Source organism: Vidua chalybeata, chromosome 3, assembly GCF_026979565.1.
Source record: "Vidua chalybeata isolate OUT-0048 chromosome 3, bVidCha1 merged haplotype, whole genome shotgun sequence".
Taxonomy (NCBI): domain Eukaryota; kingdom Metazoa; phylum Chordata; class Aves; order Passeriformes; family Viduidae; genus Vidua; species Vidua chalybeata.
Window position 1 is genome coordinate 112896878 of NC_071532.1, and position 19969 is coordinate 112916846.

The 19969-nt window shown below is 52.7% G+C and overlaps 1 protein-coding gene across 6 annotated transcripts; it reads right to left on the reverse strand.

Annotated features, from left to right (window-relative positions):
- Nucleotides 1-773: 773 nt before the first annotated feature.
- On the reverse strand, nt 774-19911 carry HADHB (hydroxyacyl-CoA dehydrogenase trifunctional multienzyme complex subunit beta). Of its 6 annotated transcripts, none has more exons than XM_053937427.1 (16): nt 19789-19911; nt 16913-16987; nt 16509-16550; nt 15542-15638; nt 14509-14553; nt 13563-13662; nt 12274-12361; nt 10335-10522; nt 7225-7405; nt 5220-5341; nt 3511-3590; nt 3389-3436; nt 2983-3070; nt 2827-2901; nt 2021-2185; nt 774-1338 (listed from the first exon to the last, which is right to left on the reverse strand). In XM_053937427.1, exons 2-16 carry the CDS (start codon nt 16977-16979, stop codon nt 1303-1305), a joined length of 1422 nt encoding a protein of 473 aa, XP_053793402.1. In that variant the 5' UTR covers nt 16980-16987; nt 19789-19911; the 3' UTR covers nt 774-1302. The 6 variants fall into 6 exon arrangements, with proteins under 6 accessions (XP_053793402.1, XP_053793399.1, XP_053793398.1 ...); XM_053937424.1 differs by having other exon boundaries at nt 16913-17099; nt 19789-19910; XM_053937423.1 differs by lacking the exon at nt 19789-19911 and adding an exon at nt 19689-19776 and having other exon boundaries at nt 16913-17099.
- Between the last annotated feature and the right edge of the window lie 58 nt (nt 19912-19969).

Below are 19969 nucleotides of genomic sequence, written 5' to 3' on the forward strand. Positions count from 1 at the left end.
GGCCCTTCTCTGGCCCTGGCAGTTCCCTTCTCCCCCTGGAGCAGTGCTCTTGCACACGATTTCCAAGGAAGAACAAACAGGACAGCCCGGGTGTTGCACCCATCCCTTATTTCAGCCAAGCAGAGCGGGGCTGGGCAGCAGCTGGTGGGTGGCAGAAACTGCTTCTGCCATAAAAAGGATTCAAAGGTGTTTGTGAGGTGCTTTAGGAGAAACTCTGCTCCCTGGCAGGTAAGGGCATCACGAAGCCACGAGGAACAAGTGAAGAAAATAACACGGAAATTAAACAAAAGGACAACGGTCTCATCTCCCCAATGCTTGGGAGAAGGACAGCCCTGCACACCTGAGGTTTGTCAACACCTTAGAGCCCCTTGCAGGGCCTGAAGGGGCTCCAGGAGAGCTGCAGAGGGATTTGGGACAGGAGATGGAGGGACAGGACACAAGGAATGGCTCCCAGTGCCAGAGGGCAGGGCTGGATGGGATGTTGGGAATTGGGAATTGTTCCCTGGCAGGGTGGGCAGGCCCTGGCACAGGGTGCCCAGAGCAGCTGTGGCTGCCCCTGCATCCCTGGCAGTGCCCAGGTTGGAGCAGCCTGGGACAGCGTCCCTGCCATGGCAGGGGTGGATTAGGTGACTTCTGCAAGCCCCTGTCCCCTCACAGCAGTCGTGATTCCATGATTTCAGAAAGCCAACACCTGGTGTCAGCTCACAGCCTCCACCACAGGAACAGTCCCCGAAGCATTGCAGGTGAAGGAAGGGAAAGAAAACAGGCAGAACTGGGTTTTGTCCTGATTTATTGCAGTTCCATCAGTGACATTCATTCGTCAGATGCAATTTGCTCATTCCAACAGCATTTGGAACAGCGTGGAGCAAACTGCCCCCTCAGAGCCCAGCTCAGCCCCTGGGACTGACCCTGCTGCCCCACAGAGCTGCTCCTCCCCACAGCATTACCTCCCCTCTCAGCCCCCCCCACCTCCACTGCTTCACATTCTCCTGATCTCCAAACTTAATTCTCCATCCAGAGCTCTGGAATAACTTTTGCTCCCCCATGGGAGAAATCCTGAAGGGTTCCCAGAGGGATCAGACAGTGACAAGGAGCCTGCAGAGACTCAGAGCCGTGTTAGCTGCTCCTCTCCTGGAAGTGGAATAGAGCGTGCTCATTAGATAAAAATTACTGGCTGAGTAGCTAAAAGGGATTGACAAAGGCCACAAATCCCCTCTCCAAGAAGGATCGGGTGCAGGATTTATTAGTGCATTGAAATGGCATCGCCAGGCACAGGACGGAGGGACAGCGCCCCCAGGGCTGTTACTGGGGGTAGAGCTCCACGATCATGGCGTGACCCTGGGAACAGAGAGACACAAAACATCACAGAAACGCCTCATTAACAGAGACAAGACTAATTAGTACAGGCACAGCATCAAGAACATGAGCCACCGCAGCTGGACATGAGCCCAGGTGTGCCCAGGTGGGCAAGAGGCCAGGGCAGTGCCCGTCCCCTGGGCTGGCACTGCTGGGGCACCTCCAGGGCTGGGGGCAGCTCTGGGCCCCTCCTGCCAGGAGAGACCTGGAGGGGCTGGAGCGTGTCCAGGGAAGGGAATGGAGCCCCAGGAGGGGCTGAGGGAGCTGGGAAGGGGCTCAGCCTGGAGAAAAGGAGGCTCAGGGGGGACCTTGTGGCTCTGCACAACTCCCTGCCAGGAGGGGACAGCCAGGGGGGGGTCGGGCTCTGCTCCCAGGGAACAGGGACAGGCCAAGGGGAAATGGCCTCAGGCTGGGCCAGGGCAGGCTCAGGGTGGGCAGCAGCAGGAATTTCTCCCTGGAAAGGCTGGGCAGGCCTTGGCAGGGAGGTTTGGAGTGCCCATCCTTGGAGTGGACAGCCAGGGGGGGGGTCGGGCTCTGCTCCCAGGGAACAGGGACAGGACTGAGGGGTGATGGGGGCAGCCAGAGGTGCCTGAGGGAGCTCTGGGTCACCAGGCAGGATTGCAGAGTCCCAGCAGGATCAGCCCTGCTGTGCTGGCACCATTACCTGCCCTCCTGCAGCACAGGCAGCCACCAGGCCATACTGGCCCCCCTCCTTCTTCAGCCTGTGGGCAGCAGTGATGACCAGGCGGCAGCCGGTGGCCCCAAAGGGGTGTCCCAGGGACAGGGAGCCCCCCCAGGTGTTGAACTTGTCCAGGGGAGGGGCTCCAACCTGCAGGGACACAGAGGGACACGCTGAGGCACCACACCCCATGTCACCTGGCTGGAAGGGGTGACACCTCATCCCACCTAACCCAAACAACACCGAGCCTGCAGCGGTTCAGGATGGCACACCCAGGTGGCTGATGAGGGGATAAAACCACCCCAAAAGAGGTCCTGCTTCACCTGCAGCCCCTCAGGGGAGCCCTGCAGCGTGCAAGGAGTGAGCCCCTCACACTGTCCTTACCACCCTCCCCTGCAGGGATTGTGGCTCTGGATCTCCACCTCCTGCCGACAACGGGAACAGCATCCCAAAGAAATGTCATCTCCCAAAGAAACTGCAGAAATTGGGATTTGCTAAGCCGAGCTCAAGGAGCATCACTGCTCCTCACAGGACAGAGGTAGAGCCTGGCTGTGCAGCACCAGCACTGGCAGCTGGCAGGAGGGAGCCCAGGAACCCCAAAGTTTCACTGAGCTGGAGAGAAAAGTGGGTCCAGAGGAGACACAGAGCTGCTCCCAGGGTTGGAGCCAGGCTGGGAGAGCTGGGGGTGCTCCAGGGAGAGCTCAGAGCCTCAGGGGCTCCAGGAGAGCTGGAGAGGGGACGAGGACCTGGAGGGGCAGGACAAGGAGGAAAATGTCCTGACTGTGCCTCACCTTTGACTTCCTGCCCATGTAGTTCTGTGCAAACCAATCTGAATCCATGGCTTTCAGGTTGGCCAGGATCTGCCCCTGCAAGGGAGGAGAGGGTGACACTGGGAATAACCCAAGGCAGATGGCTCCAGGGAGCCATCCCAGCTTTAGAGCACTTACAGCAAAGGCCTCGTGGAACTCAAACACATCGATGTCATTCAGGGTGAGCCCGGCCTTCTCCAGCACTTTGGGGGTGGCATAGGTGGGGCTGAAGGAGGGAAGACACACAATTCTTGCATCTGTGTTCCCTGTGAGCCACATCCCTCCTTTTCCACAGTCACATCCTTCTCTCTGGGCTCATGGCCCAGCTCTGCCCATCCCTGTCCAAGGGAGGCACAGCCCCCAGAACTATTGCTGAGGTGCCTCAGCAATCCTGGGGTGCTCCTGCCACTGCTGCTCTCCCACCTCGTGAAGGCCTGGAGAGATGCAGCATCTCCTGAGGCACTTCCCAAAAACACACCGTGGCAGGAGAAGGCTGTTGTGGGAGCAGGGGCTGGGGGCGGGGATGCTCTCCATCTCCACCTACCCCAGGAGCAGCTGGTCCTTGGGGTCCTGGGACACGTACACGAAATCCCTGTGCAGGAAAAGGGCTGTCAGTGCCAGGGAGAAGGAAGCAGGAGCAGAAGCCACTGGAGCAGCCCCTCCTACCTTAGGTAGGCCTTTGGTTTGTAGCCCATGGCCAGAGCCTTCTCCTCAGACATGATCAGCATCGCCGACGCTCCGTCGGTCTGGAAGGGAGAAACCAGGTGAGGGGTGAGGGACCTGCACACAACGAGCCCCACAGCCCCCAGAAAGAGAGGACCTGAACACCAGCAGAGCCTCCAGGACATCCCACAACTCTAGGGGCCAAAGGCCAAGGCTGCTGGATTGAGAGGGCTGGATGATCAGTGATGATGCCAGCACACACGCTGCTGAAGCACTTCCTTACAGCCCACGGGCACAATTCCCCCTGTTTCACCCTAAAAGCCCTGCTAGGCCTGGGACAAGCTGGTCATCCCAAACACTCAGCTGTCCTCCCCAGTCCCATCCCAAAACTCAGGATAATTCTGGGATGACACAAGCCCCAGGCTCACCACACGACAGAAATGTGGGTTATTATCAAACCCACTTATTGTGGGTTTGGCACATCAAATCATGGGATGGTTTGGGTTGGAAGAGACTTTAAATCACATCCAGTTCTACCCCCTGCCATGGGCAGGGATGCCTCCCAGTACCCCAGGTTGCTCCAAGTGCTCAGAGTTTTTAGCTTTTATTTATTCTTCATGTATTTGTAGCTTTGTAGACTGTTAAATGCTCAGGTATAACCTCCAGTACTTTTCCAGCAATGAGTAAACTCTTACTGATGCATTCCTAAAATATTGTTTAATCTTGTCTGTTACTCCTCCAAGGACTTTTTTATTTTGCACCATGTAATCACAGACATGATAAAGGTAGGGTAGGAGATGGGGAGGAGAGCTCCCATGGGGCAGAAGCCAGGAGGGAATTACTTAACCAACTGCTCCTCTAATTGGACAATATTGGCTGGATATTCTAACTGCCCCATCTTGTATTAAATGGTACAAATCTAATTCAGGACGTGGATTTTTGCCACATTCCATACCTGAAGGGTTTCAAGGAAAGGTTTGGTTTTATATTGTCATTCTAACGTTGCCTGGAAAAGTTTGTGTTCTATTTCCAGGCATCACAAGCCCCAGTGTCCAGCCTGGCCTTGGGCACTGCCAGGGATCCAGAGGCAACCACAGCTGCTCTGGGCACCCTGTGCCAGGGCCTGCCCACCCTCACAGGGAACAATTCCTAATTCCCAATATCTCACCCCTCTGGCAGTGGGAGCCATTCCCTGGGTCCTGCCCCTCCAGAGCTGTGGCTGCCCCTGGATCCCTGGCAGTGCCCAAGGCCAAGTTGGATGGGGCTTGGAGCACCCTGGGATAGTGGAAGGTGTCCCTGCCCATGGCAGGGGGTGGCACTGGATGAGATTTAAGGTCCTTTCCAACCCAAACCATTCCATGATTCTGTGAAGTCCAGACTAAACCTACTGACTTCAGATGTACAACGTGACCAATCCCATCCTGGGACAGAATCCCTGCAAGGGCTTTTCAAGGATTCACCCTCATGAAGCAGCTACAGAGAAGCAAACAGGTCAGACATCCCAAAACTTCAGGGGTTTTGTTATGGATTTTAAAATGAAACTACCCAATACCCAGATCCACCAGACTACAACAAGGTTCCAAGTTACACCTGGAAAATCTGGAAAAAGTCAATATAAAAAGGCTCATTCCTAGATGACACCAGCTAAGGGAGGCAGAGGGTCAGGTGCACAGTCCTCCCCTGTGGCTGGCAGTGCTGGGAACAGGAATTACCAGGAAGGAGGAGTTGGCTGCTGTGACTGTTCCATAGGGCTTGACAAACGCTGGCTTCAGTTTTCCCATCTGCTCCAGGGAGGACGGGCGGATCCCGTTGTCTTTGGTAACTGTGTCTTTGCCTGGCCAAGGGAAAAAAAAAAAAAGTACATTTCAACTGCAAAAATCAGCAATGCACAAGGATTTCATCATCAGGACTCCAGCAGGGAAAAAAAAAAAAAAAATCAGAAAAGTGTGGGGTTTAGGAGAAGCGTGAGGAGGGAGAAAAGGAAAATCTGTTTGTGGCATCAGGATACTTAACATGGCTAAAAATAGCACTTAAAAATTGAAGCTACCTCGCTTTTCCTCAGAAGACAGCAAAAACAAAGCACTGCCATCTGTTTACTGGAAGGAAAAATTACCACATGGGAAACCCAGTTGAGAAAAGCATTTAAATTTAGGTTATAAAGCCTAAATGGAGAACTGGCCTGAAATCAGTTTACATTTAACGTGCTGAGTTTGAGCAATAAAGAGCACTTGGGAAAACCCAAATATATCCAACTGCTAAAAAAACCTGTTAAGAAAAAGTACCAATTGTACCATAAAGACCACACGGCACCGTGGATCTACAAGGAAAATTTCCCCAGGACACCAATTAGAGCTCCCAAATGAACAGGAATTGCAGCCAAGCGTGTCCCCTGGCTCCTGGGGGGTGAGGGGGACACCAGCACAGGCCATGGGAAGGGCAGCTTGAAGGTTCTCCCCAGACTGTTTCACCTCCCAGCAAGGAGTGTGAGGCCTGGTGAACTGGAACCTGCCACATTCCAGCTCTTCCCATCCAGCACCTGAGTTACCAGACTGGGATTCTGTTTGGGCTTGTGTTTGTTGTTGATATTCTGGGGTATGAGGGTGGTTTCTCTTGCCTGGAGGAAGAGCAGAGGGATTCCATGTCCAACTGTCCTGATTTTCCCTGCTCTGTCACCTCATTAGCACAGATGTGGGGTTGGCAAGAAAAAAAAAATTTATATATGCAAAGATAAGACAGAGGGCAGGGTTAGATGGGGATTTTTTAAGGAGTTTTGAATGAATTGGCAACAGGATCTCTGAGCTTTTTAGGTGATGTGGTTTATTTTTCTTATCTTCTGCATAAGCAGGAAGGGTGAGTTCTGCTCACATCTTTACTGTATTGCTCAGAAGGTCACAAGAAAGACTTTTTAAGGAGTTACTGACCAATAAAACACTGCCAACAAGTATATTTATGTTTTTGACCCAATACTTAAATATTTCACCTTAAGGACTCATGCTACAGTGTGAGCTTTCTTAGCTAATCATGTTATGACACACAAACCTACAGTACTGCATTCTAAACTCCTTGTTTACCTTTCTAACTACTTTATTTTTTCTATATCTTGAACTCTAAAACTAAACTTCCCTTTACTTAGATTGACGTGTCTCTGCTCTAAATTATAAATCCACATTCTTGCTTTTAGCACTGAAGTTCTGAAGCTTTTTCTAAGGCTTCAGATTAAATCCTGTGTTTAATTCTAAGCTTTGGCTTACAGGCCCAAAGTTTTGAGAATCCATTGCAGTTCAGGTTCCAAAAGGGTTAGATGGGATATTGGGATATCCCAGGGAAGGAATTCTTCCCTGTTTATTGGGATATCCCAGGGAAGGAAGAATTCCTTCCCTGGGAAGGTGGGGAGGGGCCGGCCTGGAATTCCCAGAGCAGCTGTGGCTGCCCCTGGATCCCTGGCAGTGCCCAAGGCCAGGCTGGACGGGGCTTGGAGCACCCTGGGATAGTGGAAGATGTCAGGGCTGGAACTGAGTGATGTTCAATGCCCCTTCCCACCCAAACCATCCCATGGTTCCATGTTTACACCTTCAGCCACCCCCGTTTACAAACGCCTCCCCAAGCCAGCAGTTTTCCAGGGACAAACAGATCCTGATAAAACCCACCCAGACCCCCAGCACCCCCTGGAGCTGCCCCCAGCAGCGAGGGCTGGCCGTGGCACACGGGCACCGTCACCTGGCACTTTGAAGGGCACCACGTCCTGCAGCAGCCCCTCGTCCTGGGCTTTCTTGGCCAGCGTGTGGGAGCGCAGCGCGTACTCGTCCTGCTCCAGGCGGGAGATGCCGAAGGCGGCGGCCAGGCGGTCGGCAGAGTGCCCCATGGTCTCGCTGGTGGAGAACTCTGCCACAGCTGGGAGCTGCCACCAGGGAGGGAGAGTCAGCACAGGTAGGGAAAAAAAAAAAAAACCTCCTGGGTGTCGGAACCCAAAGTGTCCCTCAGACACTCTTGGATGTTCCGGGCCCAGGGCAGAAGCATTTGAGACCCTGGTGTGCAGCTGGAAACCCCTGTGGCTTTGAATCTGCTCCATGGAACAATTTACCAACCTTGCAGGAAGAACAAGAAATCACAAAAGTTTAGATATTATAGTAGAAGTAGTCACGAAGTGAAAGGAAGGATTTTTGAGTGCTGTACAGGGGGGGTTTTAGGCCTTGTACAGAGGGGTCTGAGTTTTGTACATGGGGGTCCGAAGTTCTAAGATGGAGGGATTTGGATGTCGCCCTGGTTATCAAGAGTTTTCTAAAGCCTTCTGAGTTTACATTCTTGTAGAGAACTTTCTCACACAACTTTCTGTAAATAACCTATTGTTTTGCATTCTTTCATAGAGGCGGAGAAATTTGATGTACAGGTAGTTTGTCCAGTGTCGTTGGAGAGGTGGCACGTTCACCCTCCAATCCACTGGCATCTTTTGAGAACTATAAAAGATTGGAGTCAGAAAAAATAAATTAGTCTCTTCATCGTGACCAAGGCTGTGGTGCGTCGTTCTTGCTTGTGTCATTTGGTGACATTTGGGCGTGCCCTGTCCTCCTTCTTTCTCCTTCCTATCCCCCATGTTCATGGTGATGTTGGCACTCACAGATTGGTTTAGAGTAGAAATACAGATAATAGGCACTGGGGAAAAACTATAAACATTTAACATGTAATGTATGATATAAAAGATGGCACCAGCCCCCTGGGCAGTCAGAGGGTGTCAGAGACAGTGCCAGTGTGTGTGTGTGCCTCTGTCTGACCTGCTGAATGGACCACAGCAGTTCAGGAAGAAAATCTTTTAGATAACATACAATAAACTACCTTGAGACCGGACAGCTGAAGACTACTGAGTCTTTCTTTGAAGGCACGGGTTGGTGGAGAGACTTTTCCACCTTTCGGGGTCACCCCAATCAGGGGGTGAGCCCTGGCACCTGGGAGCACGCAGAGCCGAGCCCCACGGTGAGAGGGAGTCCCTTCCCTTCGTTAATTTGGAGCTGCACAATTAGCACGTGGCAATCAGGCAACAACAGACTCAGAAATGTGTCAGAGAAAGCAGCCCTTTCCAAGGTTATGGAAAGAAAAACAAGTTCCAGGCTGCTGCTTACTGCAGAGGTTCCAGAACTGTGTTGAGAGCAGCTGCCTGTACATTTAACAGGGTGTCTTAGGTTGGAAATGGGGGTGTGTGTTCTATTCCCATCTGTGGGGCAGTTCTCTTCTGTTCATTTTCTTTATCTCTTCCACAACCCATCCTCCCTCCAGGAGATCTCTTCTGTTCATGGGCCATTGATTATTAATTATCTGCTGTTCATGGGCCAGTGGGTGACCCTGCATGGCTGATAAAATTCCATCATCCCACTGAGAGATGCTCCAGAGGAGGAGCCAAGCATTCCTACCTGGATACAATCTGAGGTTTTGGGAACACCACAGCAGCCTTTGCCCACTGCATTCCCAGAGGAGCAGCTTTCTGCCCCACTGCATTCCCAGAGGAGCAGCTTTCTGCCCCACTGCATTCCCAGAGGAGCAGCTTTCTGCCCCACTGCATTCCCAGAGGAAGCCCAGGCCCATCCACACCAGCCCTGGAGCTCCAGAGGAAAACTCCAGCCTTGTCCAGGATCCTGCTCCAGCAGAAGCACAGCTGGCACTGCAGGAGGGCTGAGCCCCCATGGAATGGCACTGCTGCCACCTCCCTGACCCACAGGCTGCCAGGGCCTGCTCTGACTCTGGCAGGGCTGGTTTTTGTCTGTTTGTACTATTGCATTTGTATTTTTAATTTTCCTAATAAAGAACTGTTATTCCTGCTCCCGTATCTCTGCCAAAGAGACTCTTAATTTCAAAATTATAATAATTCAGAGGGAGGGGGTTTGCATTTTCCATTTCAGGGGAGGCTCCTGTCTTCCTTAGCAGACACCTGGCTTTCCAAACCAAGACAAAGGGAATCCATGGGAAAGGCTGACCCGACCTTTTGGGTGCAGCTCAAACATCACATCCTGGGACCTCAAAACTCCTTGTCAGACACCTCCTCATCCAAAAGCAGAGCCCAGAGATGAACTTGGCTTAGCTTTGGTTCTTTCAGCAGCACTCAGGAAATCCCTGCATGCATTCAAGTCTGAAATTTTCGTATCTTATGTGGATTTGGGATGTCAGCTCTGCCACACTTAACCTGGGCCTCGCTGCACTCACACTAAAGGGAATGGCACGGATGCAGTTTCCTTGTGGAGAGCTCATGGCCCTTTCCATCCTCACCGTGTTGTAATTCACCCCCCAGTGACCCCCAGGACAGAGCAGTGGCTCACTCTGCTCCTGACATGGCCCTGTGGACGCTCTTCAGGGAAGCTGAACACATCCAGCCCCTGGCAGGATTTGGCCAGGAGCAGGAATCATAAGGCATATTTAAGATGCATTAATCAAATTAATATGCTGAGGATATTCTTGTCAAATACTAAGGGGGTTACTTCTATTATCTAGTAAAATTTCTCTGACCCTAGAATTCTTCTGACACTTCAGAATAACCTTTATATTTATGGGAAAAAAGCCCCTTCTAGTTCTGTCATCTGCAGCACGGTTTGTCCAGGAGTTGCAGAAGGAGGTTTTGCACTAAGCTGGGTTTACTGAAGATGAACATGTGGGAAGAAAAAGCAGAGGCCCAAATGCTGTGAGATGCATTAATCAGTGTTTTAACCCAAAGCAGAGGACAGAGACTGAACCCCAGGAGCCACCTCACCCATCTTGAATCCCCTCCATCAAGGCCTGTTCACACCCTCTAAACCAGTTCACTAAACATCTAAATGCCTGAAAAAAACAAACAAAAAAAAATATACCTCGGGAGCAAAGTAGTCAGGGCGGATTTTGGAGATGAGGGAGAGCTTCTGGCCCAGGGTCTTGGCTCTGTTCAGGGTCAGCATGGTCTTCCTCATCTTCCTGCTGTGGCGGATGGGGACGTCGGACATGAGCTCCACGCCGCCGGCCACCACCACGTCACACTGGCCGGCCGCGATCATCCCCACGCCTGCAGGGACAGGACACTGCCAGGGCAGGGCCACTCACCCCAGCGCTGGAGTTCTGGCTGCTGAGAATTTCACACTTTCTGTGCCGACAGACTCTGACCTGTTGCTTTGATTTTTAAAAGTGTTTTCTTTTTGAAAGTTTTAAAGTTCTCATAAAACTTCTTTAGCCTTCCGATAATGTTTTCTTATTTCTACAGGAGTTCTCACGCACTGTTCATGTAAACAATGATTGTTTTGCATTCTTTGTGGGAGGAGAGAATTGATGGACTGTTAGTTTGACCAGTGTAGTTACAGAGGCAGCAATTTCATCCTCCAATCCACGGTCACTTTTGGAATTTTATATATTGTGAGGTCAGAAATAAAATTAGCTCTTTTTGTCTCTTGAACTCACCAAGCTTCTGTGTACCCATTTCGTGTCCAATAGCGACTCTGACCCCCAGGAGAGCTCTGCATTTGGCCTGAGGCCCTGGAGAAGGTTTCCAAAATGGATTGAGAGCGCTGGGATTACAGGTGTGGAGTTGGTTAGAAGTGTGTGATGTCACAGGGTGGAAAACTTAGCGTTTGGGGTTTTAGAATACAGTAATATAGAGAGAGCTAAATTGAGGTTTTAGGGCAGTGGTTGCTCCTTCTTCTTCACCTTCTCCTCCATGGGTTTGGGTGGTATTTTGTAATTGGACAGAAAAGTCCACATTGCAGACTTTGAGTGATTAGTTATTGGGTTAGAAGTGAAAATAATTTAGGTGTCATTTCTTAATTGGATAGTTTAGCCTTAAAAGACCCTGTACCAAGAGATAGTTGGCCATGTTGTGCCTTGTTAGTGAAGAACTGCAGAACTCACTGATGTGAGACTGTAACATAAATAAAAAATAATAAACACCTGAGTCTGAATGTGAACTATCCTCCCAAGTGCCTTCAATCCTGACCTCAACAGGGAAAAAGGGATGCTGAAAACAACAGGCACCCCAACAGAGCCCTGGCCATTCCTGCACTCCTCCTGCAGCCCCTGGCCAGGTTACACATGAGCTATTGTCACTTGGCTGCCACTTGTCCTTGTCACACAGAGCAAGGAGGAAAGGACAACCCCAGTAGTTTGAGTTTTGTCTCCATTTTTTAGCCCTGGTTAGGCTAAGCCAAAGATAAAAGGAGCCTGAAAGGAGCAACTTTCTCACCATGGTCAGTCTTTACCTCCCAAATAAACACGGACACTGGGCAGAGATGTTGCTGCAGGCCTACAGCAGACACTCAGTTCATGTTGTATTTTGTTGGTTAAAAAAACTTCCACGGAATCACTGAAGCTGGAAAAGACCCTCAAACCCAGCCTGTGACTGATCTCCCCCTTGTCACCAGCCCAGAGCATTGAGTGTCATTTCCAGGAATTCCTTGGACACTTCCAGGGATGGGGACTCCACCATTCCCTGGGCAGCTCCTTCCAGTGCCTGAGCACCCTCTCCAGGGAAAAATTCCTCCTGATGTCCATCCTGAGCTTGAGGCTGCTCCCTCTCCTCCTGTCCCTGTTCCCTGGGAGCAGAGCCTGACCCTCCCTGGCTGTCCCCTCCTGTCAGGGAGTTGTGCAGAGCCACAAGGTCCCCCCTGAGTCTCGCCTTCTCCAGGCTAAAATCCCATTTTTCCTTCAATTCCAGCATTTCTTCAGTTGTTTTGTTTACATTCACAAGCAGTGCAAGTTGAATAAGGGCTGTAAAAGAATTCCCAAGCTCCCTCTCAACCCCACAGCTTGCTCTTGCAGCCCACATACCTGTGGTCATGGCCTGGTTTGAGGAAATGCAGGCCATGGTGACGGTGTGGGCCGGAGTTTTGTCGGAGAACCCTGCTCCCAAGGCAGCCTACAACAACAAGAGTGGCTGTTAAACCTACAGCTTCTGCTCCCAGGCCACAGCTGCCCCTGCCCAGCACACCTTGGCAGGTGGAGCTGAAGACAAAAGACATGGAGTTTATATCCAGTTAATTATGGCAGCAGTTCTTCCACTCCCCAGACTCTGGAGCAGGAGCTGAGGCCGCACTGGGAACAGTCACTGCCCCTCCACATTTTTTTAATAAAGAGACAAACTAATCACACCCCACATTTACAAAAAAAAAAAAAAAAAAACCACACCAAAAGAGCCTCCAGCTTTTCGACATCACCTTTGTTTCACCTTACTGGCAAAGGCAACACGTGAAAAGGGTGATTTAGACCACTCAGCACAAGGCTGAGTGGCTCCACAGAGAGCAGCAAGCTGCAGAGCAGTGACTCATCTGAGCAGCCCAGAGACCTTCCCTACTTGGCATGTGGCCAACTAGTTGAAAGTTCAGCAGTTGCTCCCAAGTTAAAATTACCCTGCAGCCCCATCTGACTGGCAGGTGACCAAAGCCAGGCCTTGCACTCACGAGGATGAGGCTGCACAGGGAGCCCAGGTTCCACCATGGATTTATCCAGGTGCAGAGGCTCCAGGTTGGCAAAGATCAGGCTGCCTGGCACATGACTCCAGAGGATCAGCTGCTCTGGGGATAATACAGGAATTGTGCTTTCTGGATAGTGGAAAAAAGGGTAGTAAAGCTGCTCCACTTCAAGTCCTGAGGATGCTGTGCCTGAGCAGGCAGCTCAAATAAATAAATAAACAAATAAACAAATAAACACCACGAGAAAGCAAACCCTCACAGCACACTCTGCTCCTCCAAGGATATTGGGGAAGGCAGTGCTCAGTCCAACTGGTGTTTAGGAGCTGAGGGATCAGCAGTCCTCAACAAAACCTTCCCTTGCAGGAAAGAGTGAAGCAGAGGCTCCAAAGCATTGAAATATGAAAATCTGATTAAAAATTATGCTAAATGAAATCTGTAGCAGATTTCAACAGGAGGCAGAGAGTCCCAAAATCATTTTCCATATAGTCCCAGACACTCATTTAACAGACAATACTACACAACTACTTCATACTCTCAAATTATATAGAAACAAACAATAATACTGGGAATTCATTTTTAGCAAGGATTTGTCATTTTCAGAGCAGCTGCAGAAATCAGACTCCCAGGGGAATGCTGCACAGAACCCACCTCTCTGGCAACATTACTGGTTTTCACCTCCTGGATAACTGTGCCATAAACAATGTAATCAACAACATCCCTTGGGACACTGGTCCGGGTCAGCAGGCCCCTAAGGAGAGGATCAAAACAAAGAGAATTTGCATCACATAAATAAAAATATCTCCAACATCCTCTTCCTGCCAGCTTGGCTGCAGAACAAGGCAACAACAGAGCCACAGCTTCTGTCCTTGCCTCAGAAGAAATCTCATGTGCATGTGGGCCCGTGGGAAGTGTAGCTGATTATGGGCTGCAAACAATCACGGTGATAATGTCACTATAAATCATTACAGAACTTCATTGGAGCAGTTACTTCATAGCCCTTACGCCTCTCCTTCCACAAAATGGCTCACAGAATCATCAAATCCCAGAGTGGTTTGGGTGGGAAGGGACCTCAAAGCCCATCCAGTGTCACCCCAGCCATGGGCAGGGACTGTCCCAGGGTGCTCCCAGCCCCATCCAGCCTGGCCTTGGACACTTCCAAAGATGCAGGGGCAGCCATCTCCAGGCTTCCCCAAGCCTTCTCTCTTCTCCAGAGCACTCTGCTCTGCCTCCCAACAAAACAAACCCTCTGCTAATGACCCTCAGAACAGGAGGGTTACAGAATTAGCTCAATATCTTTGTTGTCACTTCATTTCCTCTGTTTTGCCCAGGTTGTTGCAGCTCTCATGCCCATGTCTGAAAAACTACAACTGAGAATCAAAGTCACTAAAATTTGTCACCACCAACATCTCTTTGCATCAACACCAACCTACTGAAAACCCCAACAACAAAAACCCCACTGCTTAAGCCAACCACCACTGTGGAGGGAGGCCAGGAAAAAATAAAGCACCTGAGCTGTGCAGAGCCAAGCCCAGAGCCTTGAAACCTCAGCAGTTTAACAAGAACTCTGAGCCCTTCCAGTGTTCCATTTACTTACTGCAGTGCTGCTCTGGCTAAGTCATGTGGCATCAGATCAGCATACCTGGAAGGTGAAGAGCAGAGGAAGAAACTCAGAGGTGTGAGAAATCAGTGCAGAATTCTCAGCACAGAAATCAGGACAGGGTTCTCCTGTGAGCAGCAAGAACTGGGGATGGACCAGAAATGCTCCACTGAGCCTCTGAGCAAGCATTTCAAGGAATCACAGATTGGTTTGGGTTGGAAGAAACACTAAATCTCATTCAGTGCCACCCCTGCCACGGCAGGGACACCTTCCACTATTCCAGGTGGCTCCAAACTCCAATGTCCAACCTGGCCTTGGGCACTGCCAGGGATCCAGCTGCTCTGGGAATTCCATTCCAGCCAGGAATTCCTTCCCAATATCCCATCCATCCCTGCCCTCTGGCACTGGGAGCCATTCCCTGGCTCCTGTCCCTCCAGGCCTTGTCCCCAGTCCCTCTGCAGCTCTCCTGGAGCCCCTTCAGGCCCTGCAAGGGGCTCTGAGTTCTGCCTGGATCCTTCTCCTCTCCAGGTGAGCAGCCCCAGCTCTCCCAGCCTGGCTCCAGAGCAGAGGGGCTGCAATCACTGCACCAAACCCCCAGAAAAGCAGCAGGGAGCACGTAAAGAAATCCCTTCTCCATCCTAACAGTCAGCTGTGCCTTTAGTTCAGCTGTGGATTTGGTGGCAGGACAATCCAGGAAGAAGAGCCTACAGCAGATTCTTGGCCCCTGTCCTGCCAGTTCTGTCAAACTTGTTGCTTCATCTGCTATAAATTCTCCAACTGCTTCCTTTAGACATGCTCCAGAAATCCTTCCCCTTCCCAGGATTCATACACACTCACAACCTTCTTCAAACCACATTCCTGCACTAAATACACTGGAAAAACTGCAGCAGCCCAACTCAGGGCACCTCCTGAGCCTCTAGGCCCAAGAATAACTACATTCAAATGAACAAGTGGGACTTTTCACAGAAAGAGCTGACTTTTAACCAAATCAGGGGGTGCTTTCTGGGTTTCACTCCCCTCTGATACTCACGTGGTGCCAGACTGCAGAAAGGGAATGCGGACACCCTCCACCACCACCACATTCTTCACCCCAGTTTTGCCCAAGGTCTTCTTAGTCTTTGGCTGGGCTGGGAAGAGAGAAGTGATGGTGACAAGAATATCAGCAATTTTCACATAGATCCTGCAAAGACTTCCAGTAAACAAAGGAAATTGTCCTTTTTTGGTGTGTAAGTGAAAGGCAGGGAAGGTAGGACACCTGAGTTGGAATTCTGGAATCATGGAATGGTTTGGGTAGGAAGGGATCTCAAAGCTCATCCAGTGCCACCCCTGCCATGGACAGGGACACCTTCTGCTGTCACAGGTTGCACCAAGCTCCATCCAACTGGGCCTGGAACACTTCCAGGGATGGGGCCTGTGCCTCATCATCCTCACAGCCAAGAGCTTCTTCCTAATGGGAAGAAATTTCTTCCTAATGGGAAGAAATTCTCTCCCCAGTGGGAGAGGTTCAAGACAAAGGATGTCATGAGCCAGCATCATTCCACAGGCCAGTGCCAGGACAGAACTCCAGCACTGTCTGGAGATTCCTCCAGGCTCTTCCCAAAGCCCAGGGGATGTTGGGGAGCTGCTGTCCAGGCCTGTTCCCAAAATCCCAAAGCATGAGTCACCTGAGCAACCCTCACAGTGAACCCAGAGCATGGATCACCCCAACCACTCACTGTGGACTGTGACTAAAAACTGGGAAGGGCTGCTGGAAGCTGGGGGCACACTGGGAATGACCACTGGGAGCCAGGGCACTCAGAGGATGAGAGGATTCTGCTGCAAACACTGGTTTGCCTGAAGTTTTCCTTGCTTTGCAGCATTTCAGGAACACCTGAACCACTCTGCATTCTGCACCATTTCTAAGATTTCAGTGGAACAAGACTCTGGGAAAGGGAGGCAGCTTCCAAAACAGCCCTGTCTAGCACAGACCCACTGAGATTCTGGTGTTTTCTCCTTACCTGCAGCTTGGAACTGTGAGGAGCAGCTGAGTGATCGAGTAACTGGAAAGCAAGAAAGGGGAAAAAATGCCAGAAAAATGTCAGAAACAGTTCTAGTCTCTGCAAGAAGGGTTAGAAAAAGCAGATAATGTCACTGTAAGACCCCTGAGCACCTGTGGGGTGTTGGGTGGTTTATTCTGTCCAGAAACCTGATACACTTTCTGTTAACTGTTAACTCAAGACTCCTCCCCATATGATGCAGGAAGGGACAAACAAGGCAACAATGTAATTGGGATAAAAAAAAAATAAACACTGTCAGCCTTTTAAAGGTGAGAACGGGGATAGATTCAGACCCCAGCACCCATCCCAAACCCAACACTTCAACCAGGGGTTTATGGCCACCAATAAAAGCTAAAGATACTCACAGGCCCCAGCAGCCCAGGCTGAGGACACGGGGAGGTTCCGCAGGGCAGAGCTCAGCATGGAACTCATTTTGGGATCTAGGGAAAGGCTGGGCTCAGTCCAGAACAATCCAGAACAATCCTGCCTGCCTCACACAGAGCCAGCAAGGGCAGCAGCAGCACAGGGAATCACCACCCACCACGCTTGTGCCTGTGAATAAATACTGCCCGGTGAGCTTCTCAATTCCCTCCCAGGAGCTGCTCCTCCACTTCCCACTGGAAAATTGTCCCAGTGCCCAGGCAGCCCTGCTGCCAGCAGCACCTCCTGACACCAGCAGTGTCCTTGGCACCCCTGCCCCTCGTGAGCCCCTGGTGCCAGCCCGAGGAGCTCCTGCTGTGCATCCCCGTGGCAAACACAGCAAGTTCACCCCCGCAAAAACCCCTCTGCAGCTTTCCCAAATCGGGTTTCCCTATAAACAAACCCTCATCCGCAGTTTTTATCGCCCAGGGATGGCCCTCACAGCTCCAGGACTTTGCTTGACCCATGCCAGTGTTCATCTCCCTCTGTCACACTTTGTGTGGCACTTTCTCTCCCAAGCACAAAGTTTTTCCACGGAGGGGCACGGGAACACCCACAGTCCCAAACCCAGCCCTCTGCAGCTCCCCACAACCCAGCACAAGCTGCCAGTCACCCCCTTTAACACCTCCCAGCTACAGCTCCACACCTGGAACGTGCCCCTTCCCAGCCCCAGGCTCCTCCTGCCAACAAAAGATCCCAAAACCAGACCTTTCCAAAGCATCCTGCTCCTCCTCCACCTCTGCCAACCTCCCTCCCCACACCTGATTGAGGGTTTTTTCCTAAATTTTCCTTGCCTAGCTGACAGAATTTTCTCCCAGGTGTAACCTCCTCCTCCCTCCCACGCTGCACCTCAGTTCCTGCCCCCCTCAAAACGCCCCAAACCCCCTCATTTTCGGCAGCCAGAGCTCCCCTGGCACCCCAAGGGCTCAGCCCCGCCCGCACAAATCAGCAGGGCAAAGCTCCTTGCAGAGGCAGGATTTGTCTGGATTCCACAGGTGATCCACGGATCCCTTCCAGCTCAGGATAATCCCCAATTCCACGAACAGCCCCTGCTCCCTTCCCGTCCCCACGCACCCCTGACACTTTCACACCGCAGCACCGCCACCCCCACCCCAGGACTCCCACCCCAAACACCCCCGTGCTGCTCTCAGCCACCCCCAAACCCCCTCGCCCACCCAGGGCCGACTCCCGACCCCTCCCACCCACCCAGGACCAGCCCCTCGGTCCCTTCATCCATGCGGGACCTGTAGGGAGCGCTGGGACCGACCCCCGGACCCTCCTCAGCCTTTCCCTGCCACCCTACCCCCATCCATCCGGAACGAAACCCCCCGAGAGTCCCCTGACTGCTCCCGGTCCATCTGAACAAAACCCCCGAGTCCCCTCACTCCCACCCAGAATGAACCCCCCGAGAGTCCCCTGACTGCTCCCGGTCCATCTGAACAAAACCCCCGAGTCCCCTCACTCCCACCCAGAATGAAGCCCCTGAGAGTCCCCTGACTGCTCCCCGTCCATCTGAACAAAACCCCCGAGTCCCCTCACTCCCACCCAGAATGAACCCCCCGAGAGTCCCCTGACTGCTCCCCGTCCATCTGAACAAAACCCCTGAGTCCCCTCACTTCCATCCAGGACGAACCCCCCGACTCCCCTCACTTCCATCCACAACGAACCCCCTGATTCCCTTCACTTCGATCTGGAATGAACCCCCTGACTCCCCTCACTCCCATCCAGAACGAACCCCCTGACTCCCCTCACTCCCATTCAGAACAAACCCCTCGAGTCCACTCACTTCCATTCAGAACGAACCCCCGACTCCCCTCACTGCTCCCTGTCCATCGGAACGAACCCCCCAGCTCCCCTCACTCCCATCTGGAACGAACCCCCTGACTCCCCCATCCATCCAGAACGAACTCCCCGACTCCCCTCACTCCTCTCATTCCCATCTGGAACAAACCCCCGACTCCCCTCACTGCTCCCCGTCCATCTGAACAAAACCCCCGAGTCCCCTCACTCCCACCCAGAAGGAACCCCCCCGACTCCCTTCACTTCCATCTGGAACGAACCCCCTGACTCCCCTCACTCCTCTCACTCCCATCCAGAACAAACCCCCCAGCTCCCCTCACTCCCATCCAGAATGAGCCCCCCGACTCCTCTCACTGCTCCCCGTCCATCCAGAACGAACCCCCCAGCTCCCCTCACTCCCATCTGGAACGAACCCCTCGAGTCCACTCACTTCCATTCGGAACGAACCCCCCGACTCCCCTCACTGCTCCCCGTCCATCCAGAACGAACCCCCCGACTCCCTCATCCATCAGAATGAACCCCCCGACTCCCCCTCCATCCAGAACGAACCCCCGACTCCCCTCACTGCTCCCCATCCATCGGAACGAACCCCCCGACTCCCACGTTCATCCAGAACGAACCCCCTGACTCCCCTCACTTCCATCGGAACGAACCCCCAGACTCCCCTCACGTCTCCCCGTCCATTCTGGCACCGCTCCCCGGCCTCCCTTCATCCTTCCCCCGCCCACTGAGGACCGACCCCCGACCCTCCGCTCCAGCCCGGATCGAGCCGCACACCCCTAACCCCCACGCCTTTCCCCCAGGACCGACTCGCGACTCCTCTCACCCTTCCCGCACTCCCGTCCATCCAGGACGGAGCCCTTGACCGCCCCGTCCCCTCCTGTCCCTTTCTGTCCCCTCCCGTCCGCCGCCGCCGCTCACCTCGGCCCTCACCCCGCTCTGCCTCCGCCGCGCCGCCACTCAGCAAGGGCCCCGCGCCCCCCCACACCCTCCGGGCTGCCCGCGCCCGCCTGACCCTCACCGCTCCCTCTGCCGCCGCTCCGCAGCCCCTCCGCGGCCTCTCCGGCAATCCGCTCCGGCCCGGCGCGGATTGAAAACACCCGAGACACCGCGGAGAGCGGAGGAGAAGGAGGCAGCGGTGTGCTGGCGGCGGCGAAGCGAGCGGGCAGCGCGGAGGGCGGGCGCGGGCGGGGCGGCGTGGG